Genomic DNA, 24,305 nt, shown 5'->3' on the forward strand with positions numbered 1-24,305 from the left:
TCTTGTGCTAATTGTGAAGGCTGGAATCCAAAGGAACTGGGAATGAGAAGAGACATCAATGGTGCTTGTAACTCGTGTAATATTATTGGGTGTGATGTGTTTGGTAGTGGGAAACCAGGCTGGTGGCAGCAGTGAAAGGAGATGTGTTCTTGTAGATGTGAGCCTGACTTCGAGACTAGGGATATGGATATTTTCAGCTTCATCAGTGAGTTTTGAAGGACTCTTTCTGGCACTTTAGTTCTTTCTGAGATGGCAATGTTTAGCTTATTAAATGCTGAATGCCAACATGGAATTGTTTTACTGTTGATCTGAAAATGTTTTTGGCATTTAACCTTGAAGAAATGTCCCTCAGCTTTGGCTGTCCCTTTGGTTTAATCTGTTGGCTCAACAGGTTTTATCGTCACTCAGAGTATATAATCAGAATGTTTCTAATAGCTAAGGAGAGCTATAGAGAAAGCAAACAAGAATATTTGTAAAGCTTACTTGAATGGAACTCAAAAGTAAGCTGTTAATGTTTGCATTGCAGAAAAGCTCTGTTCCACAGAATTGTGACTGTTTTCTTTATAAATGACGTTTGTGTGACTGTTCATCAAAATAAAACAGATTCCTGCATAGAATGGAAAATGGAATCACAGAATGGTTTGGGTTGGCAGGGACCTTAAAGACAATCCAGTTCCAACCCCTGCTGTGGGCAGAGTTGCCAGCCACTGAGTGTCCCTTTTCGTTTATGCAGGGTCCTCTGTGTGCTTGTTTGGTGGTTCCTTACCAGTTGTTGGTTTTGGGGGCGAGCAATTAAGAAAGACAACAACACTGTAAGGAACTCATTCTTGCTTTCTGTGAAAATTAATTTCTAACTTTTGCTCCAAATGTTCCTCATGATGCGTTAAAGCAACTTGTTTAACGTGGCTGTGCGTTCACTCAGTCAATACAAAAAAAAACAAATTTTGAGCAGAGTTCTTTGTGTTCAAGGTGATCGAAACATGTTGGTGTAACTAAAACACTGGTGTGTATACTAACTTGGAGATTCCATTCATGGCATTTCCTTTGCTTTATGAAACAGGTAATAAACTGGACATACATTGCAGCAGTAAGTACCACATCTCTGTGGTTGTAATCATCATCTTTCTAATCTGTTTCCTACCCGCTCTTTTCAACTGGAAGAGTAAAACAGATTTTCTGTAAAACAGAGTGGATTGTCAGTTAGATGATGCTACGGTTCTCTTCCATGTTAGGTTTCCTCGTGAAGTCTTAATTTTATCTTTATAAAGTGCCAGTTTATAGTTTTGAATCGTCAAAGATTTTATGAGGTCTGATCAACCATGAGGAAAATAGGAGCTTCTTTGGAGCTTGTGTAATTTGCTGTACCATATTGTTATGAAAAGAATGAAATTAAAAAAAAAAAAAAAAGATAATGTGTGTTAGATTATCCAAATTACCAATTAATTGCACACTTTTATGTGTATTATATGCAGTGAACTCATATTTTATGTGATACTTATTAAATGCACAGTCATCACTTAATTATGTTAGATATTAAGCGCACATCATGCTTCAGGAGAAGTTTTATTGACTAGCTCTGTCACTCCAATGAAGCGTTACAAGGTTAGACATAAATTAACCAAAACTGTTATGGACTATAATGTATTTAAAGGTACACTGATCTCTGTCTCTAGAATATTACACACTGGAACAGGTTCCCCAGGAAGGTTGTGGATGTCCCATCCCTGGAGGCATTCAGGGCCAGGCTGGATGTGGCTCTGGGCAGCCTGGTCTGGTGGTTGGTGATCCTGCACACAGCAGGGGGGTTGGAACTAAATAATCATTGTGGTCCTTTTCAACCCAGGCCATTCTATGATTCTATGAATATTTGCTTCATTGAGATTAAAAGCGGAAGCTTTGGGGTTTTTTTTCTTCTGGTTCTCGTTCTTGAATATAATGTGTGTTTTGATACAAAACGGTCTTAGACTGTTTTGACTTTTAGACTGAGAGTTTGTCCTCCTTAGGTCTTCTGAGTTCACAGTCCAATATGAAGAAAAAATTTGTGGATGTTGAAGTTGATGCTTGTTTCCATTCCAACATGAAGTATTTTGATTGTATTTGTCTAGTTTTTAAAAATTCGAGTGACTGTAACAAATAATATAATGATGTTTATGAAGATGTAACTATTTCCTGTTTGCATTCTGACGATGTGACTCTTTCATTTAGGGCTTCATATGATGAGGCATTTATTATGGCCAGTGATCCCTTGGAAGGCTTTCATGAAGTGAACCTCGCTTCGCCCACCACCCCGGATCTTCTTGGAGTGAATGAGCCAGGAACTCAGGACCAAACTACCTCACCCAGTGTTATTTACCGACCGCATCCGTCTGTTGTATCCTCCACACCAATCCAACCCAATGCACTGAATGTTTCCGACCTTCCCACACAACCTGTTTATTCATCTCCCAGACAACTGAATAGTGGGGAAGTATCAGGTGTCAGGTAAGCCTTGTGCATCTCTTTACTGGTGCTTTTTGTTTGTAGGACTACTTGCTTTACTAAACATAGAGTTTTAATATAGTGTATAATATTAAATTGTATCTGTAACAGTGCGTTCAGCATTACTACTGCCATTCCTAAAATACTTTTAATTTATATTACAAATTAAGAAAACCCTATCCCTTTCTTTGCAGCATCAATGTTACCGACGCAGTGCTTTGTTCTACCTCTGGACCCCAGGGTGGGTCATTCAATCACAATAATTCCAGAAAGGAGAGCAATAATGCAGAGAAAGAGTGTTTGCAGGGTGCTACAGTAGCAGATGTTGCTGAAGGAAATGAAGATATTTTTGGTTTGAGTACAGACAGTTTATCTCACTTACGGAGCCCATCTGTACTGGAAGTAAGAGAAAAGGGCTATGAAAGATTGAAAGAAGAACTTGCAAAAGCTCAGAGGGTAAGGCTTGTTGTCTTGTCTCCTCCTCCTTTTTCTCTGTTCAACGTGGTTTTCGTGTGGCAGAATGATAGGTGGGCCAGAAGGTGCTGTCTGAGTACTCATTTATAATAGAATTATTACAGTGTAATTGTTGGAATTTTTTCTGCATGTCTGCAGTGCTGATGTCTTAGATTTATTCCCAGACAGTGTTGTTTTTTTTTTTTTTTTTTTTCCTAGTGCTGCTGCTACATAACATGTAAAGCTTTTGCTTCATTTCTGGTTAAACATTTTTTCTTAGAATTTAGCCCAGTCTTTCATTCTGACATTTGAGAATAAGAGTAATTCTTTTGTCATCTCGTTGTTAGTTTTTAAGTATTTGTAATGTTGATGATATACCTCAAATTTTCTTTCTCTTAGGAATAAAAATGGAGCTTGTGTTGTGAACTGTAGAAGTATTTTAGAACGTGAATACTTCTGAGGCATCAGAGGGAAATGCTTGCATAGGAAAAAAGCAATAAAGATGTCACTGCAGCTCTTTAGAGTACTGTGACACCACACTTCAGACTGAATATGGACACCTCTGAGGGAACTGTGGCTCAATTTGTTAATATTTGTAAAGCGCTTTGTCTTGTTTGGATGGGTGGAGCTATATAAATGCAAAGCCATTGTTTACCATTCTAACATCCTGCTATGTTTAAACTTCCTAGTAGACTTTGTGCTGTTTGTGCCCTCTCCTCTACATGATTTCATTCTTGTTGAGATTTAAGCTCATCTTTCCTCGTGTTTGAACTTTTCCTCTCTGCTTGCTGCCTCTTTCTGTTGAATGTAGCCATCGTTTCTGTCGTAGCTGTATTTGCCCTTGTCAATGTGAATCTTAAATATGAATTCTGATATCACTGCTTCTGTTGGTTGTTTTGTCACTGAATAGTTGCTTCCTTTGCCAAGGTGTTTAGTATCTGACCAAAGAAAGGAAACATTAACCTGAGCTGAGTTTGAGGACCTTGCATGTGAATATATAAACCAAGCAGTTAATCCTGGAACCTTAGGAAGTAAGATCAAACTAAAATTTAAACTTCAGAAAAGGCATTCCTGCTCCTGACAGCATACAAAATTGTAACTAAAGTAGTTAAAATCAGCAACTCAGATCTGTTACTGTTATCTTTGAATTACCTGAAAATGTTAATTCACAAAAGTAGCATTAAAGCTGTTAAGACCATAAAAAAAAAAAAAAAGAAAGAAAAAATTTAGTGGTTTCAAACAGTTTGGATGTTATTAAAATAATAATAATAATAAAAAGATTCATCTCGAACTTGAGAATGATGTCAAAATCCTTGTTAATTTTCAGCATATAGGTTGATTCTTACAGTATTAGTCTTGGAAGACAAGCAAACAAATGTTATCCATCTGAACTTCCACTGGTTCAGGAGGCTTTACAGGAGGCTTTACAGACTACATGAGGCTTTACAGACTACATGACAGGAGGCTTTACAGACTACATGACAACAAACCCTATTCATTTTATAGTGTATGCTTTCTTCCACTGTGTAATAGGAACTAGTTTTTGTAAGACATGGCTGTTCATACAGGGCTGTGTCCCCCTGCATTATTCAGTGTCGTGCAATCTTTGAGTGTATATCCAGCTACATTTAGCTTTGTCAAAGAGTACTTAGTTTAAAAACTTGCAGAGAAATAATTAATATGTGGTGCTTACATCTTGGTTTTTTTTTTTTTTTTTTTTTTTTTTTCTTGTGCTTTTAAATTCTCTTTAAGACTCTGTGGTTCCCTTGGGTTTATGAGCTTTGTCAGGAACAGTGAGAAAAGTAAGAATGGCAATTTGCACTTGAATTTTATGAGATCATTCATCCTAGAAAGCATACGGACTTTCCAGGAATGAATAAAGTGAGCACCAATTTGCTATCTTGCTTGTTTCATTTCTTCCAAACTTCTTTTTATCCAAAGCATGTGTGCAATTGTACCATGTATTAAAGACAGATGGATTTGAATTTGTTGCAGTTGTGATTGGAAGGAGAACCAGAAGGGAAATAGAAATCTTGAAGCTTAGGAATCCATTATCTGAATTCTTTTTTAATGTCTCTGCTTCTTTGAATGCAACTTTTTTCTTCATCCCTGTTTGTTTTGTTTTTTTTAATGTAAGAGATATATGCACGTAACATTTTTCTTTGTCAATCTAGGTAAGTTGCAAGACTGAATCATATCATAAAATTGTGAGAAAGGTTGAGCCTGGGGTAACAGCAGGACAGCGTTCTGCAGTAACAGTGTGTAAGGTTGGGTGCCCTTTTGCCTGAGCGTAGTTTCTAGTTATTAAAACTTGGCAGATTTTTCACCCTTTGCTGAGCCCATTCAGGCCTTCTTTTTTTTTCTTTTTCCAATGTAGGCTTACCTTCTGGCTGCACTCTGTGTCAAATGGAGCTGAAGTGCCCATTCCAATGATCTGAACTTTGTTGTGTGTTTTGTTACTCTTTTTAAACAGCATCAGGAAAATTGAGGTGTTGAAATATGTAATGATTCAATGCCTGGGAGTGCATCTCCTCAAGTCTCTGTATGTTTCTTTATTCTTTTTCTTCAGCTATGATTGAGACATAACCCTATGGTTATTGAAAGTAAATAAACCACATCTAGGTAACATTGAGAGAAAAGTGGTGGTATTTTGCTTTACGGAATTTCTTGACATGCAAGTTTAGTGGAGCCTTTGCCATAGGACACCTTCTGTTTGTCTTTCAGATGAAGTAACAAGCACATCACCTGTGCTTCAGATTGCTCACTTACAGTTTTTGAGCTGTGGCAGCTCATGGTCATGTCTTCCTTCAATTTTTTTGTGCGACTTGGCCATGAAATTCATCACTGACCATCAGTGTAATTATGCTATCCATAACCACAGAGACAAACTTAGGTTTGATGTTTTCTCTTGAAATGTTGAAGTCTCCAGCTCTTACTACTAGTTTGCTCCTTCTTGCTGGATGGAAGAGCAGTCTACCAGAGATGACTGTAAATATCATACCCTGAGGATGAATTCCATGCTTTCCACTGTCTTTAGAATGAGATCTGTAGGCTTGTTGGCAGCAAAGCCGTTTATGATTTTTGTAGCAGAAATCTGCATTATTGTTATTTCCCTAGGAAGAATCAAACTGAGAGGTTTTCTTGCACTGATGAAGTGACTCTCATGAAAGAGTAACAGTATAGAACATGGCACTGTCGATTTCAACGTATCTTTTTTTGACCATGGTACTCAGATCTGGATTTTGTTCCAGAGCTTTCAGTTTCTGTATGTATTCTTCCTGTCATAAGATCAAAGTAGAGTACTTAGCATTGTTTGTCTTCAGATCTTATGTGTTACCACAGGGTTTGAAGTAGAGTGCAGAGCTGATTGCTTCTGCTATAGTGTCTCTGAGTAGACTAATGCTAGTGGCTAAATCTTTTATTTTTTTCGTAGACAAACATGTTATTTTGCAAACTCTGTATGGGTTCATGGGTAAATATATTCACAATAACTACTAAGGAATTCCGGTAGCATTGTAGGGGAACATCTGGCATTCTTAAATTTCTCCAGTCATTTGCTTGTGAACTAACAAGAGTAAAAATGAGAAGGGCTCTAGCATAAAATAACATCCCAGAACTCCACCAAAGAGTGTTTTCAAGCTTTATTAAAACATTGCAGAAGACCTCTAGCTTTTGACTGCTAAAGATGAGTTGTAGCTGTTCTTCACTGTCTTTATGTGTTGAAAGGCTTGTTTCCATACCTCTGCCTTAAGCTGGTATAGCATCATGCTGCAGATAACAGGTTTATTCTTTGGCTAGTGGAAGTTTACATGCAAGCAAAAGAAACGTCTTCACTGGCAGCGTAGGACCAAATGATTCAGGAGCCTCTTAAGTCGTTACCTCTGAAGAGATAACAGTTTCAGTTGGAAGGGTGCCTGTGAAGGTGGAGCCCGACTGTCAGACTGCTTTTGAACTGACCCACTGTTAAAGGTATAATTAAGAATGTTATTTGAATGCCATAGACAGGCATTGAGGCAAGAAGCAACTGCTGGAAGTCTGTTCCAATGTCTGACTATCCTCCTCTTGCTAAAGTGCTTTTCCTCATGTCTAGCAGGAACCTCCTTGATGCAGCTTGAGCCAGTGCCATATATCTTGTCATTGGATACCAGGGAGAAGTTGGGTGCTTCACTCTCTCCACTCCTCCTTAGGAAGCTGCATAGAGCAATGAGGCCATGTCTTAGGCTCTTTTTTCCTGAGCTTACCAGACCCATTGTCCTCAGCTGCTCCTCTTGGGACGTGCCTTCTGACCTATGAACTTTTTTGCATCCTCCTCTGGATGCATTGAACTATCTGCATCTCTTTTTGAAACACGGAGCTAGAAACTGTGCACAGTACTCCAAGGGAGCCATGCAAACACTAAATACATTGGGAGAATCACCACTTTTGACTGTGCTGCAGCTGATGCATCCTAGAGTACAGCTTACCCTCTTGGCTGCTTCAGCAGTATTCCACAGCTCTCATTTTAGGTGATATGTATATAATTTTTTTTTTTGCTCTCTTATCTTCTGCATCTAGTGGTGACTTGCTTAAATTGTTGAGCTTGATCCAGGATGATTTTCTTTCTAGAATTCAAAGCGTTAATTGTTCTGAAGCAGCAATTTGTGTTTCTTATTGCTTCTTTCTAGAGAACCAACCTGCATTCTTATCATGAAAATCAAAGTGAAATAAGCAATAATATGACTATTTGATAACAGGAATGTGTATATATATGTATATAAATATATATATAAGTGGGCTTTTTGCCCTGCAAGTTAGAAATTTTTATCACCTGCTTCTGTATTTGTGTGTATTTTGCTTTATAATAGCTCTTTTTTTTTTTCTTCATGTAGTTACTTTTTCAGAACAGCAATGTTGGAAGGACTGCAGCATGGGGGCAAACTTATTGCACACAGTTGTCTGTTCTCTAAGGCTGTGTTCAGTGATGACTTTAAGGCACAAGCAGTAGCAATGGCTCCAATAGCTTTTGATTATTTGAGCACTCTTTATTTTTTTTTCCCTGCATAAAAAACCACATCAGCCTCAGCTATTAAACTTATTTGACAAAATAAGGTGACATTATATTCCTCCCAGATCATGTTGCAGGAATTTGCCCCATATTTGAGAAATGTAGCTAAGCTGCTAAGTGCAATAGACAGCATGCTGTTGTCTCCTTTTTGCTTTCATTAAGTAGCTTTACTTGTCTGCCTAAATTTTAATCTAGGCCTCTCCCTGATCTTTCCAGTTACAAGCAAGGCTGCAACAGTCTCACCTAAAATAGTGTATTGATAGAGATAGAACAAGGGTAGTTCTGCCTACGTGAGTTTGACAAGTTTTGACCTGAATCTTATTCCAATCTCCTTCTACAATGTCTTGTAGCACTTCTGTGTTTCAGATGTACGTAGCATATTCCTAATAAATCAGTGAAATAAACCAAAGAGCTAAAAAGTATTTTTAGCTAAAAAGATGTATTTGTTGTGTTTATAGGAACATGTGAAACTTGAGCTTGAAGCATTTTGTATCAGAATCTTTCGTTTCTATTAGCAAATGTGCCTTATGTGTGAAATACTGGAGAAATTAGAACCTCCCCCCAAAAAAATGTTTTAGTGATACTTTTTTATAACAGCTAAAAGGCCACATGGAAAGCAAAAAATCAAAATAGCAAACTGGAATAAAATTTGATCAAAGTGTCCATAGTTGAAAACAAATAAAAGGAATAAATAATTTATTTTACAATACATAGGTCTTGAACAGCCCCCAAACGCTTGTCAAATTTAGGAGCTGAAGTTTGGCAGGAGGATCTTCACCCTAGAGGAAAATTGCTACCAGTTTGGCTGCAGAAATAGAGAGCCTGCTGTAAGGCAAGATTTGATTTGCTACATTATTGTGTGCACAGTACTCAGTCACAATAACTTTGGGAGAAATGCCTTGCAGGAAAATACAGAAGCTGACGTTTTGGCCTTTTTATGCCTCTAGAAACTGGCCTGCCAGCGGTTTCTGAAGGCAGGTGTATTCTTTAATTGTTTCTACAGTTTTGGAAGCAAACGATTGCTAGGTTCTATTTGGAATCTCTGAAGTGTCAGTGACAGGCTTGGATCAGTCTTGGGAGTGATGGGAGTGTAGTAGCAAGATAGGCAGGGGAGAAGAAGGGGGAGAAGGTCTAGATTGGGGCTGGGGATGGGAGAGGAGTTGTGGGCAAAAGGAATGCTTGAAGGTCAGAATGGGTTGCTTTCTGCTTTTCTTACCCTTGCTTTTTTTTCTTTTTCCCTGTCCTTCTCTTTCCTGCTACATCTTCCAGTGTTTAATGGGTGTTTAAAGGGGAACTCTCCCAGACTTGTCAAACTTTTTGTATTCCTGAAAAAATACTCCCCCTTTTCCCTCAGACTTAAGAAAATACAGACAAGATTGGGCATGTTTAACCCTTATGCTGCCAAATCTGTGCTGAGATCTTACTTTGATTCATGGTCAGGCCCTTTTCATTCAAGTGATGTCAGAGACAAAAAACGTAGTTTGAATTTCATAAGCTACTTTCATTTGATTTATGCATCTTCATTAATGAGAGTAAGGATATAATTACAGTGTGGCTTTGTAATTGTGTTAGTTACAGGGAGACCTAGAAGGGAGCTGCTATTTCCATCATGTTTTAAGATTGTAAGGGAATTGGGAATCATCTTGAGATGAGGGTATTTTGAAAACGAACAAAAAACTAAAAAAAAAAAAGCAACCAACTCCCACACCCAATAAAATCAAGTACTTGTGTATTAAGTATCTGTTAAGGAATAGGTAAATAGAACTGATATTCTGTCCTATGTTTAAGTCTTCTATACTTTCGGGAAAAGAAAAGCTGCTTTTCTGTTTTGTTTTTTTTTTTCTTAGAAATTTGGAAATGCTGACGTTCAGGTTAGAGATACTGTAGACGTTGCTGCACAGAGGAAGAAATAGCTATGTATGTACAGCATTAATTTAACTGCTTCTAGTTTTAAGATGAATGTGTTGAAAGGCTTTGTTTAGCAAAGGGTTTTGTTTCCCTCTGATCTTTTTTTTCCCTTTTTTTTCCCCCCCTTCTCTGTGGTGTTAGCTTTAAGAGGCCAAATTACTTCTCTAAGTCAGAATAAACAACTTTTAATTTTCCATAGGAGCTGAAGTTAAAAGATGAAGAATGTGAAAGGCTTTCTAAAGTGCGAGATCAACTTGGACAGGAATTGGAAGAACTTACAGCTAGTCTGTTTGAGGTTTGTTGGAGTCTTCGATGTGATATACTTCAAGGAAGCTGAGCCAGATGTTTTATATAGAATCAGTGTTTTTCATGCAATTTCTCTGCAATAAGCTTATAAAGGGATTTCTGTTCTAAAGTCCCGGGTGTGGTGGTAGAGAACTTAAGAGCAAGTAGTAGGCTTTTCAGTCAGATGAGAGACTTTGTTGAGCTTGTCAGTTTGCCTTGGCACAAAATGAAAAAAATAAGGAAAATGTATCAGAAAGCTTGAAAGCATTTAGGCTTATTTTTTGGCATAACTGTTTTGATGCAGCTTCTGTCTGACAACGAGGCTATTTAGATAAGAGCTAAATTTGGGGTTGTCATGGTGATTAAATACAAAATAGCATAGTTCCCGATTAATAGAGGGTGGAACATAGTGTAGAACTCGACCATGTTTTCAGCTTTTGAATTTTGGGTCTGGCAGCATGTTACACCCACAAGTTTGAAGACAAACTGAATAATGCACCGGGGTGGCGCCTGGTTGCAATCTGAAACGCCTTGAACTTTAAGTGGGATCTTTTCTTCTGAGAAAATGGCAGTGATGCCAGCAAAGATTGTGAGCTTGCATCAACCAACTAAACAAAAATCTTAAATCCACCACTTGAAACAAGATTAGTTATCATTTTCTCATTGAATGGAGGCATACCTGTTTGCATAAACTTCATAAATCAGTTATACTTTTTGCTTACCAAATTGAAGGTCTTGGTTTTCAGCATATGCATAAAGAGAAAACATGATTTAGAAACAACATTGTTGATGTTGTAATGCTACAAAAGTGCTGTCAAAACCTGGAAAGTGTTGGCATTCATAAATAGAATTGCAAACTGCTCTGTGGATTGGCAGAGCAATTTATTTCATCATCCCAGTAGTGCAAAGCTACTAAAAATATTAAGTGTTATAAATATTAACCAGTGTAAGTGGAACACTGGAAGGCTAGTTTTTTTAGTATAAATATTTGTGTATATTGGGGGGAGGAAAATGCTGGGCAGGCATTTTAACTGTAGAGGAATAAAACTGATGTTATCCATTTAACTTAAAGCAGTTAATCAATTTGGGAAAGCTACATGTGAAATGTAACACACTGGTAATGATTATTTAATGAGTTTTAATTATTCAGAACTCCCAGCTGTTGTGGGCACGTCATTTAAATTCTCTTTTGTGGTATGTTTTCACCAAGAGTCTGTAGTAAAACACAGTGCTGAGGTTTCTTCACTTTTACAGTGGAATCTGTAGTCCTAGGACTCAATTCTATACTGAATCCCACTAATTTCAGTGACTGTGTAAGATGCTGCCTAAATTGGCATGTGGAGCTGATGTTAATGCAGCTCAGCTGAGGATCAAGACTTGTTTTACACAGCTGGTTCTATATGTTACGTTTTTCCACATATAACATGCTTTGCTTTCCAAGATGCATCACTAAACAGAAACTGCATGGTCAATGTTAAATGTATTTGTACACATTGTATAAATGTGTATGTTCTCATTCCTGCATGTGTATGTTACTTAAGAGAATTTTAGAGACCCATACTGTACAGCTGTGTCATTTGCCACTGGCAGCCAGATCTTTTGGTATCACTATGGATGAACATTTTGTTTTATTTATATAGTGTCCAGACACGTGCTAGGCGCTTTACAGATATGAGAAGGGTCCTACCTCAGGTGATTTGGTTGGTGGCCCTGATCTTTCCTTTCATTTTTTTTTTTTTTTGGCCTTTGTTAAGTATCAAATATGAACAGAAGATTGGATCATGGGTGCAAATTGCTGGATCAGAGCCAAAACAAATAAGTTACCCAGACAAAAGGCTTAAAAGTCTGACGTAAAATGATGTTTGGGAAAAACAAAAATTGAGAAAATCCCAATCCTTTTATGCTTTGTTATTAGCTTAGTCCTGCTTGTGTACTCAGATTGGTTTCTAGTGCATTTTCTGTTCTACTTAAGAAATGTTTATTAATCCATAAATTATTTTTAATCCTTTACTTTACATTTTTATTAATGGTGAAACTTCAGGCTTGAGTTGTTTGACCAGTTCCTTCTGCATTTGAGTAAAACTGGTTATTCTGGCTAGGAGAGAGAAATTCTTCTGAATGTGCCCTTGTTGCTTTTGTTGCTACTGGTTGAGTCTTTCCCCTGGGGGTCAAGAAACTTCAATGGTCAGCTGCTGAAGTGTGTCCAGAGGCTGGCATTCATGACAGGTATTGTTTTTGTTGGGGGGGAGGGAGGAGGTTGGCTGACAGCGGAGGGAGTCGTTGAATATCTGCATCTCGGCTCTGGACCGAGGAGAAAGGACTTGCTGGTGCAGTGAGGAATCCAGATTATAGATTTCCGGCTATTTTTTGGTTTGTAACTGTTTAGATTCAGCATATTGTTGCACAACTTATTTACAAGTAATTGCAGTGAAGCAAAAGTATGATGCAACTCCTTAGGTATTTTTTTTTTTGTTGTTAAACTTGTAAATTGGTGTGAAACATTTATTCCAGCTAAACATTTTTTACAGGAAGCACACAAAATGGTTAAAGAAGCTAATGTCAAACAAGCTGCAGCAGAAAAACAGTTAAAAGAAGCACAGGGGAAGGTGAGTTTATTTCCAACTTGCTTGTTTTGTCTTTTTACATGAACCTTCAGCTGAAATGTGAATGATGGAAAGATTATTAAAATATGAATTGACTCGTTCTGTGTTGCCATGTGTTCTTAGCTAACACCAGTGGATGCAGCATCGCATTAGGTAACTAGCAAGGTGTGCAAGAAACCAGTTAATGTTGCAGTAACAAAGAGATCTCTTGTTAGCACTGCTGGAAAATGAAGTCTTGATTTGAACAGAAGTTACTGGAAAAGTCATGAAATGATTTAACATCAGCCCACAAGTACGATATTTTTGTTTGTTAATGACTTTGTATTTTTGTTTTCAAGATTGATGTCCTTCAGGCTGAAGTAGCGGCACTGAAAACACTAGTACTGTCTACTTCACCTACATCTCCAACTAAGGAGTTTCAGTCTGGTGGAAAAACTGCTTTTAAGAAAGGGCACGCAAGAAACAAGAGTACAAGTAGTGCTATGGGTGGAAGTCATCAGGACCTTACTATGATGCAGCCAATTGTAAAAGACTGCAAAGAGGTAAAAGTATGAGGATTGTCTTCTTTTGCTGATAAGCCAGTTTAATTGGTTTGTTTTTCCTCACAGTAAATTTGGTATCTTTTGGTACTAAATTTGGTACTAGATCTTATAATAGCGATTGTAGAGAGATTTTTCATTAATGAAAGAATTTTTCTAATGTACCAATAGGTGTTGATTTTTCACTTGTATTTACCATTGAATCTTTAAGGAAGGATGCGATAAAAATTGAAATACTGGAATTACTAATGTAAAGGTAGGAATTAAAAGCAAAGGAGGAAAAAGTAATAACAAAATTCAACAGTGTAACTGAATGGCAAGTCCTAGTGGCTTTTTTTTTTATTTTTTATTTTTTTATTTTTTATTTTTTAAACCAAATCCATCACCAGCTGCCACCAGGAAGAGTCATTTTATAAACCAATAGTGGATGAAAGAGTGTAGGAAAACCTTATCAGTCAGAAAGTATTAGAGAATAGGAAAGAGTTACCACTGGAGTCCTTGGAAGGCCTTGGGTTTATCTCCTCCTGCCATTGAGAATGGGGAAATACTGAGGCAACAGCTTGGTGAAAGCAATCTGAGAGCTGTGAGAGGGTTGGACCTGCTGGTGGTGAATGAGTAGTGGAATTAAGGGTGCTGAGGTTCTGCACACAGCCATGATACCTTCATGTCTGAAATAAAGTAGTGAAAACATGATGGATGATCAAAGCTATATGAGCCTTTCTGTGTAGGGAGACTAGGGCTCTTCATGTTGAGACTTTCTAAAAGCAGGACAAAAATGTATATAATCACAAGTGACATGGGGAAGATGAATGGTGAACAAGTAGTAATTATTTCCTGTAATGAGAAGGCTCTGGAAACTAGAAGGAAAATCATTTTGGTCAATATATAACTAAATTTAATAACTAATTGTCACAAAGTGACAACAGGACAAAAAACAGTGTTCAAAATGATGCAAAGTTGCCGTGGAAAAACCCATTGAGGTACATACAAATATATGATTTGTATATCAGGAAGCTTTTTTAATTGCAAATTGCAGGAAATTGGGGGGTACATAATGAAGGCACGTTGCTGTATTTCTTCTCATGCTGTTCTGCAGGCCCTAAGTCACTGCAGGTCATTAGCAGAGAGAGGGATGAGCTAACTGGATCTGTAATATGATTCACAGTGGTCAGTTTTATACTTCTTTTTGCCAGTCATCATTGAATGCATTTATGCTATCTGTCTTTTCATTAAAGATTTAGAGAAGGTATAGTTATGTTTCCAAAAAAAGACAAATGTCCTGTTAATTTACTCTCAGTGATATTCAGGATATTTTTCTTACTAAAATCAATTTTGTTGCTCTTCAGAAAGATACAAACAAAAGGGGGAGAACTGGTATGGAAACCAGTTCCAAACCTAACTAGTTTGGAAGCATAACACTGAGGTTTTGACTAAATAAATTTGTTAAATGTTGGGCAAGAGCATGAAGAGGGGAAAAACTGATTTTGTTTCAATTTCCTATGGAGAGAAAGTGGTCAGTGTAATGGATATATTGCAGAAAATCCATCCCAACATGCCAACATCCCAGACAGCTCCTTCCTAGTATGCATGAGTGATCTCAAGGATAAATAGACGTATCTAACTAATTTAGAATTTATGAGCAGGATTTAGATAAGCTGAACATCTATACCCAGTGTAAATGCTAAATGCATCTGTGGATTTGTTTTATTTTCCCAAGAGCTGAAGTGTTTCTCTGTTGCAGGTAATCAAAACTTGGATCTAGTGAAAGTGCAATTTAAGACAGAGAGCAGATACACGCATAGCAAACTGTAGGCTGGAAAGAAGGAGCATCAAACTATATTCAGAGTAATTTTTTCAAGGCAGCTTCTTTATAAATTATAGCTTTGGGTGAAGTTTTGTTAGATGTGGAAAACAATCAGTAGTTCCTAAGAAATGCGTGGCAATTTCTTGATTTGTGCTGTATGGTTCTAAAATAGCATTTTTTTTTCTGCTGATGTCTCCTGGTTGTATTTATTTTAAAGCCAAACTGATGTGGGTTTCAAGGTATGAGAAGTACCTTGCTCATTCAGGGAGCATGTTACACCTATTGAGTTTCATTTGTGCAGTGAGGTTGGTGGCTTAGCAACCAGAACAGTTATGGACTAGTTTAATTAAGATGGTTCTTCCTGATTGTACCTGAGTGCAAGACAAGTAGCTCTAATGGAAAACGAATTTGCCTGTTTAATTTTTGTAGGTTCTTTCTCATGGAGGGAGGGGGAAGGGGAAAAAAAAAACACACACACAAAAAAACCTCCATGTGAAAGAATGGTTAAGTGCGGGGAGCTGTGGTAAGGAGTAAAAGGCTGAAAGAGGCTGGTTCAAAGCAGTGATGCTCTTTTAAAATGGATTAAAAAACAATTTCAGCTCTTAGCATATGTTTTCACTTTCCACACTCTCATCTGTATTATTTGCTTTTGATATTTCAAGACTTTCAAGTCACATTTGCTTTATAGAGGTGCATATTATGAAAGCAGTATTACTGTTTGTTGGTGGTATCTAGTGTTTTCCTGAAAATGTTTTCTTCCAAAATACTGCTTTTCATTCTTGTTCTCTCTTTTTGATTCTCTTTGTACTCTGGAGCGGAGCAGCAACCTAAGAAGCCCACAGAGGGAGCAGCATTAGGATCTGCTTCTCATTTTTCCACTTTAGTAACCTTTTTGTTTGTCTTCTGTGCTTTGACTGTACATTTAGTGTTTTTTTCCTTTGTTCTCCGTGACTGCCTGCCATTTCTAGGGGCATTTTTTCTACATGACATTTTCTTTCTTTTGTTGCATGGTATTTTTGATGCCCCTAACCTTCCTGGCCTGTGTTTGGCCTGCAGTGTCTTTCCCTTCATATAGCTTTTAGGTTTTGGTTTTGGGAGTACAAGCCTGTTACAATACAGGAATGGGATTTAACAGCCAGTTGGAAGGAAAAGGTGCTGGTGTCATCAGTCTCAAAGCCAGTTAGGGTAAATCAAGGTGGTACTACAGTCTTGGGAAAGTGAACTGGAGAAGATGTTTGTAGCTGGGACATAATTGTATTCTTTCACAGTGTGGAAGAGAACACAGTTCTGATGATCACTGTTTACCTGTGGGTACCTGTAGGTGACCAACACTAGTGTGATAATTACAGTATTTAAAACTTGTGAATGTTTGTGTGTTTTAGGCTGACCTATCTTTGTACAACGAATTCAGATCATGGAAAGATGAACCTACTATGGACAGAACATGCCCATTCTTGGACAAAATCTATCGGGAAGATATTTTTCCATGCTTAACCTTCTCAAAAAGTGAGGTATGTACTCTAAGTGTTGTCACTGATGCTTTTTATTTAAATGTGTTACATGGAAAAAGTAGACTATCTTAATCAACGTATGAAGTTCTACCATTTTGTTTGACTCGGGTATGAGGGTTTACAGTGAAATACCCAAGCTTAGTGTGGAGCATTGAAGCAGTCAGTTTTTCTTCTCCATTTGCTATTCTAGATGTGACTCTCTTAGGTGGAAGCTGTCTACACCTTTCAATGTTAATACTACCTATCAGAATAAGTCTGTAGGAAGGAGTGCTGGGTTTCCCCCTAAGTCACAGCTCCCATTTAGTAGAAATGGTGTCCTGTCACTGTCCGTTGTTCATACAGTATGAACAGTATGGACCAACATAGCAGTATGGACCAACATAGCTAATTTTGTGGACCTGTTTTTCTCTCATTAAGCAGAGCAGGTGGAAGGCACAATCTGGGTGTCTTCTCGAAGAGAGGTTTGTGTTGCATGAATCAGACTTTGGGATTTGAAGTGATTTATCATGGACAGTTTAGAAATATGGTTTCAGATGAAAGAAACAATGTGGCTTTTTTCTTTGTGTGATTTTTTCCATTTCCTCTTCCTTTCCTAGTACAGAGGAGGTAATGGTGTTTTACTCATGCTGGGAACATGATGGAACTGGTTCCAGCTGCAGCTTCAGTACCTAGTCTTTGTTCTTAAGTAGCGTTTGTAGGCTATAGTTGCAGTATCTGTCTTCGGGGGAAGGGGAGGCAGTATTGCATACCTTTGTTAAGAGTAACAAATTTTAATGCTCTCAGACTTGATCTTTTTTTCCCAATGAAATTAAGTAAATCACATAAAAAAGGTGGTATATTTTCCTCAAATTTGTCTCTTACGGTGTGTGCACTTCTCCCATATTCTTCACTTGTATGAAACTCTCCCACTAAGATGTTTGTTCACTTACTATTTAACTTAAATTACTTCTGCACTGTGTGTAAGTAGGTCATCCTGTTGTCCCAGCAATTTCGTTTTGTTTTCTTCTACTTCAGTGGCAATATGGTTACTGTATTTGTATTTCCTCTTTAAGGAGAGAATACAGCTTCTAGCACAGGTCAGCTGTGTAGTTAATGCTTGCAAATGCCGTGCACAGTGACATACTTTCCTTTGAGTATGAATAAACTGCTGTGTAGCTAATAAGTGACACATTATGGTTTTTGAATAATTGAAAATGCAGTTATCTAAATGGTTGAAGTAATACTTCAGCTCTTTGGAGCCTGTTGTCTGTGTGTGTAGTCTCCTGTTTTGCATTTAGCAAATAGTATTGGGAAAGAATATTTTGTATGAAGTGCTTTTGTAGTAACATTCTAATTTTGAAATGCTCAAAGTACAATAGAAAAATATTTATATTACTCAGCAGCAAAAGAACGTGGACAAAGAAGTATTAAACAAATAAATTACACCTTATTTTAAATCAAGTAATGACTATTTCTTGTCCATACTTAAACACTAATCTTGGGCAACTATTGAGTTCAGTCAAGTAAAATGAGCATATTTCTAGTGTGTTTTTGTAAAGAATTAACATAAAAAAGCCTGAGGGAAGTTGCACTTCCTTTATGAAAGTGATATTTTAACAATACCAGTGTTCTGAAGGCACAGTAACCTGTTGTCTGTTTTATATATTGTTCAATCTTAAATCTTTGAATGTCTTTCTGAAGTAATCTTTGGCTGAAAAATGGGCTAATATTCACTTTGTTTTACAAGTTACAGAGGTTGCGTGCTGTTGTTTTTTTTTCCCTGCAGAACACAAAATTAGAGCAATTTTTGAAATACACAAGGTTTGTGCCGTGTCCAGTATCTGGCAAAAACAGTGTGCAAATGTATGTGCTGCTTGGGTGCATGAGGAATAACTGAATATATGGTTAGCATGCTAACCATACATTCCCTGCTGTAAAGGCAGTTGTCTTGCCTGAGGGAGGATAGGGTTATTTGGAGGGCAAAATTTCAACTGAAGCCTAGGAATTGGGCCTCTTGTGTAGGAAGCAAGCAAAAGCTTATTTGTAATTGAATTTGTTTGGTTTGTTGGCTTTTTCAGTGTTCCCAACTTAACAGAGACAGAAATGTGTCACTGCTTTGAGGCAGTGGATCACATGGAGCTGTTTTTAACTGCTTTCTACATTTCTCTTGCAGTTGGCCTCAGCTGTTCTGGAAGCTGTTGAAAACAACACTCTGAGCATTGAACCTGTTGGCTTGCAACCTGTTCGATTTGTGAAAGCTTCTGCAGTTGAATGTGGGGGACCAAAGTATGTTAAGCTAACAGACAGAGGGGAAATCTGGACTCATTTGAGAGAACTGTATTCTCAATCCAAGAGTTATCAACTGATCGCCTCATTGAAATTTGTATATGTTAATCTTGTAAATATTTATTAAAATATCAGACTTCAGAATTGCTCTTGCAAAATTTTATGGGGGAAGTAAGCAACTAACAATGTTAGAGCTCAGTTTTCTGATGGAAAACTTAAATCAGAATGTGTTTATCAGGATCAACTTAATTTTTTTTTCTCATTGCTGCTGTTTTTCAATTCTCATTTTTCTTCATGGGTTTTGAGTGGCAGAGAACATTTAACATGCCAAAGGAAATTCTTGCTTTCTCTCTAAAGAAGCTGTATTGTATTCTCCAATGTAATCCATAAGTAGTTGGCTGGGTAAAAATTAATGTTTCTAGATGCCTGTGCAGAAATTGTACTTTAGTTACATTAGTTACATTGATAGTCAAGATTTACTTTTTCCTCTCTCTTGCAATTGTCATGAGGTGACAAAAACTTCTGTATGCTTGTTTGTAGTTAAGTAATAGGTAAGGGATAGGCAGTACGTAAGCTTAATTTGACAGCAAATGTGCATTGCCTTAAATATTACTGGCACTGGGTGGGAAACAGCTGTTTCACCTTTCATTTAATCAGAGTAGCAGCTTTGCATTTTCTGTTTTTATGTGGTGAAAATCACTTTTTATTTAAAGGGCATGGTTTCATAGGTAACGTAATACATACAAGCAGCATAAATAAATAATAACAGTAACTGGAATAATGCTCCTGAAGGAATGATTTCATTGTCCAATTGCCTGGGGGACAGGAAGAACGGATGCATAAACTAGTGAGATGGGTAATAAACCAACAACAAAACATTGAGCGGAGGTCAGGGAGCTGTGATGTAGTAAAGAAAGGTTTTGGCATACAGGAGTTACTGAATGGTGCCAGTGGTGGTGTGTAGTAATGAAATACAGCTGGGTTTCCCCACAGGATTCAAGTAATTGTCCCCATGGGGAACAAAGCACTAAGCTGCATGTGTGCTGTACAGTGCAGAACTGAGTCATTAGCAGTAGCTGTCATTCCAGCATTTAACCTGGTGTGATGAAACACACTGTATAGAAGGTAAATATATTGCTGGAAAGAGAAAAGGTCTTTTTTTCCTCTTCTTCTTGGCATTAAAAATCTGTCTGTCTTCTCACAAAGGCTGGACTGCCATTTGTGATCAGCTTGCTTCTGCAACTATACAATTTCTTGGATCAATGTCAGTCCTCGTAAATTACTGTGGAAAATCATATACACTACAGTTTTCTCCTGCATTGCATGGTTCTATGGACCAGCTGCAGACTATTAAAGGGGCTTGTAGGCTGTTATTGAGACTGTGTGAGCTTAGAAAGGTGGCTGCTTCTTAAGACTCCCTAATTTTCTGAGATAGAGACGAAAGGGAGGAGATCCAGAAGCTTTTCAAGTCAGTGGAACAGTGGATACCTGACAAGCCAGTTCATCTGGGATGGGATGCTGCAATATAAAAATTCCAAATCAAATTCCTGCTGTGTTTACATTTATTAAGATAGTATTAATAGCAGCTTCCTCTTCAGGAGAGATGTAAAAATTTTTTTTTCCTGAAGAATGCTGGAAGAGTTATTTGGAATTGAAGAATTTCTGACTACTGACCTCTCTTTGTTCGTGTATGATATATTTGCATATACACCAGAAAAAGTAAATGTAATTATTTTGCCATCACTTCCTGTAATGATAATGGAAAGAATTATTACAGTCAACCTGTTTTCCTTCACCTCAAGTTCTTTTATACTCTGAATGTAAAAATGTGATTTCAGTTTGGGCATAAATACAAAGCTGATCTTAGAATGTGTCTGACAGAGACTTGTGAATTGACTGTTATCCCATGGGGCTTGTTTTTTTTCTTGGTATGCAACATCAAGAGGAAATTTAAAAAAACAAAACATTTTAAATGTTGGGGTCAGCTGATTATTTAAACAAAGCTTATTCCATATATAAGGAGTTAAAGAATTCCTGCTGTTCCAGACTGTCAGACTTGAAGCTGTGAATGTGAAAGTACCTGACCAATGCTGATAAAAGATGTAAAATTAGGAATATATCATGATGTGCTGGTGTTGGAACAAAATTTGTCCTTATCAAGCTAGAGTAGTTGATGATACCATTTTGTAAGCTGCAATTACTACATTAAGGCAGAGATTTGAGTACCTATGCAAATAGGAAGTAATTACATTAACACTCTAAACACACGCAGGTGTTAGACATTAATGTCAGATTTGTTTATTAACTTATGTAAACTTCATGTTTTGTAGGAAATGTGCTTTAAGTGGACAAAGCAAGTCGTGCAAGCATAGAATCAAATTAGGAGATTCAAGCAGTTACTACTATATTTCTCCTTTTTGTCGTTACAGGGTAAGCAGATATACCACAATTTCATTTTAAGTAGTATTTTTTTCTACCGTCATACAAAATGATGTTAACCACCATTCTTTTATATGGGTTTAGATAACTTCTGTGTGCAACTTCTTTACGTATATTCGATACATCCAGCAAGGACTGCTGAAGCAGCAAGATGGTGAGTGACATTGCATTTTGGTCATATGAATCAGAGAATCATAGAATGAATCATAGAATGCTTGGGTTGAAGGGATCTCAACGATCATCAAGCTTCAACTGCTCTGCCGCATGCACAGCCAACCAACCTCCAGATCTGCTACTAGACCGGGCTGCCCAGAGCCCCATCCAACCTGGCCTTGAACACCTCCAGGGACGGGGCATCCACAACCTCTCTGGGCAGCCTGTTCCAGCACCTCACCACTCTCTCTGTAAAGAAGTTCTCCCTGACATCCAACCTAAATCTTCCCTCCCTCAACTCAAAACCATTTCCCTTTGTCCTGCCAATATTTCCCCTTGTAAAGAGTTGACTCCCCTCCTGTTTGTAGGCCCCCTTTAGGTACTGGAAGGCTGTAGTGAGGTCACCCCCATAGCCTTCTCTTCTCCCGGCCAGCTCCCTCAGCCTGTCTTTGTGGGGAAGGTGAAGAAAAAATGCGTACAGTGAATGTGCCTAAAACTTGCAGATGGTAGTCATTGTGATTGTGAGACTTTGGTGAATTTTCAGTAAAATAATAAAGAAAGAAATGGTGCTTTTCAGTCTATCTTAAAAAACCTTCACATGAAAATTCAAGACAAATTCCACAATGAGTGGAGCTATGATAATTTTCTACACAGTATTTAAAAAAATAGAGACTGGCAAAAAGACTGGCAAAGCATGGAAATATTTATGATCTTTCCACATCATTTTTGCCTTCCACTTCCATTGTTTTGTTGTTAAAGACTGAAAACAAGTTCTAATTTATTATTATTTTTTAATCTAATGCATGGAATAACCAGCAATATCATTTTTAAAAAAAGAAAAATTCTGCATTGGTAAGAGACCCCAAAGAATCTTAAGTTGGTTTGACCTGGTACATTCTTCCCTCCCTTAATGCACAGACACATCTTCTCTCGCTTCATGCACTGAAAATTCAGTCAACCCTTCTTTGTCAGATTGTTGTGCAGGGAGAACTGATTAATTAAAACAAACAAACAAAACCCCCCAAACGTTAAACCAGACTGTAATTTTATTTGAATGCAGCTGAAAAACAAGCAATTAATCTTCAAATGTGGCATCGCAAGATTTCTTGATGAGGGCTCTCTGTATAAATGTATTAGCTAGTGTGAAGCATGATTTTTTTTCATTGTGCTCTGCCTCCCCTCTCTGCACAAGAGAAAGGTAATTTTACTTCTGTTGCTATTTTTCCTCTCCAGAGTTACCTGGTTGCTTTTTTACTGTCAGGATAGCAGTATATATCCAACAGCTGCCTATTTAAACTCTTATCTCTGCAGTAAATCAGAAATGTGCTTAAGTGTGTGTGCTATTTGGTTTCAGTAAGTCTATATAAAAGATGGCTGTGTAAACACTGCGCACCTCTGAATTTGAAAAGTAGACTGCATGTAAGAGTTGTGGTTGTTCTTCATTTACTATTATCACTCTAAAAGAAAAAAATCATGATTGTATTTAAACAATTTAGCTAAAATTTCCTGTCTAGGTAAAAGGATAAAACTAAGTGGCCTTCAATTTTTACTTATCCAACAAATTCTACTTCCTCTTCGCAGTCTTTTATACAGAAAATGAGTCAATGAGCAGAACAATTAAGTTAAGAAACTAATTAATTGAAGCTGAAGAGCACTGATGCATTTCTTTTCCCAAGTTAAATAAAAGCATCAACGTTTAAAAAACAAAGTAAAATTTGGTCTTTTACTATGACTATCTCCTAGAATGTTCAAACTTTTATTTATTTATTTTTTTCAAAACCAAGCACAGAGAGCTCGCACAGCTTCATTCTGATTTCACTGGGAAGTAACAAACTAGGGAATTTGTTGCTTCTGAAGTTTCCTTAAACTAATGTACAGGGAGGCAGAGTGCCTATTTCAGTTAAAATAAAAACCTAATTCATTGCATCTAGTGATATTTCTGTCTTTTTCAGTGGATCAGATGTTCTGGGAAGTTATGCAGCTGAGAAGAGAGATGTCACTAGCGAAGCTTGGCTATTACAAGGAAGAACTCTAAATCTTTTTACTCTTGAGCATGCATGAACTTCATGTAAGATACATAACTCTAAAATTGATGAATCTTTTTTGTCACTTGATATTTATTTCCACAAAGTGGGTCCAAGATCTTTCTCCTTTGGCAGATTGCACTAAGAAGTACTGTGATTGTTTTAAACTGACCTATGCTGTATATGTGTCCATATAATACCTAGTTGAACAAATGTGGTAAGCACTTGCAGGTGTATTAGTGATTGTAATTTACATTTAAAAACAAGACTTCTGATTAAATAAACGTTGGTCTGAAGCAGCATCTGCAGCATCTGTTGTCTGTTCTTTGTGAAGCAGTGTGACGTGAGAAGATAAGCAGTTTCAAACTGAAACCAAGATGGTTATTGATGGTTTTGAGGGAACAAATGCCTGACATGGTGCAGTGTGAAGATGTATGTATGCATCCTTTCTGTGTGTGTATGCCAATCCAGTTAACGATTAGAAGGTCGTGATATTCTTCTAAATGCTGCATTCCTATATTCTTCATTTCCAAGTAACATAAGAGAACTGTATACTGCAAATATTCATGCTGTCAACAGCATAATAAATCTGGCTTTCTCCTTAAACAGGAGTGCTTTTCAGACATCATAAGATAGCCTTGAACACTCTTTGGGTCTTTCTTTGATTAGAAATCTATCTGTGTGACTACTAAAAACTTTGTTCTTTTGCTTTTTTTCTTTTTGGCCTTATTGCCTTTAGAGTAATCTTTGTACTTTTTCTTTTTCTTTTTTTTTTTTTTTTTTTTTTTTTTTTTTTTTT

General features: G+C 37.3%; 1 protein-coding gene across 3 annotated transcripts in view; it reads left to right on the forward strand.

Annotated features, from left to right (window-relative positions):
* The window catches only part of LOC122158945 (RAB3A interacting protein), a 28,502-nt gene extending 4,694 nt beyond the window's left edge, over positions 1 to 23,808 (forward strand). For 2 of the 3 annotated variants that reach the window (XM_042816029.1, XM_042816030.1), the window contains exons 2-11: positions 2,206 to 2,481; positions 2,673 to 2,934; positions 10,083 to 10,178; positions 12,697 to 12,774; positions 13,110 to 13,313; positions 16,497 to 16,625; positions 18,778 to 18,890; positions 21,221 to 21,320; positions 21,414 to 21,483; positions 23,435 to 23,808. In XM_042816029.1, coding sequence (XP_042671963.1) covers positions 2,231 to 2,481; positions 2,673 to 2,934; positions 10,083 to 10,178; positions 12,697 to 12,774; positions 13,110 to 13,313; positions 16,497 to 16,625; positions 18,778 to 18,890; positions 21,221 to 21,320; positions 21,414 to 21,483; positions 23,435 to 23,517 — 1,386 coding nt within the window. In that variant the 5' untranslated portion in view covers positions 2,206 to 2,230 and the 3' untranslated portion in view covers positions 23,518 to 23,808. The other variant, XM_042816031.1, reaches the window with a different exon arrangement.
* Positions 23,809 to 24,305: the final 497 nt, after the last annotated feature.

Source organism: Centrocercus urophasianus, unplaced genomic scaffold, assembly GCF_019232065.1.
Source record: "Centrocercus urophasianus isolate 14NV4802_14NV808 unplaced genomic scaffold, USGS_Curo_1.0 seq_15, whole genome shotgun sequence".
NCBI lineage: Eukaryota > Metazoa > Chordata > Aves > Galliformes > Phasianidae > Centrocercus > Centrocercus urophasianus.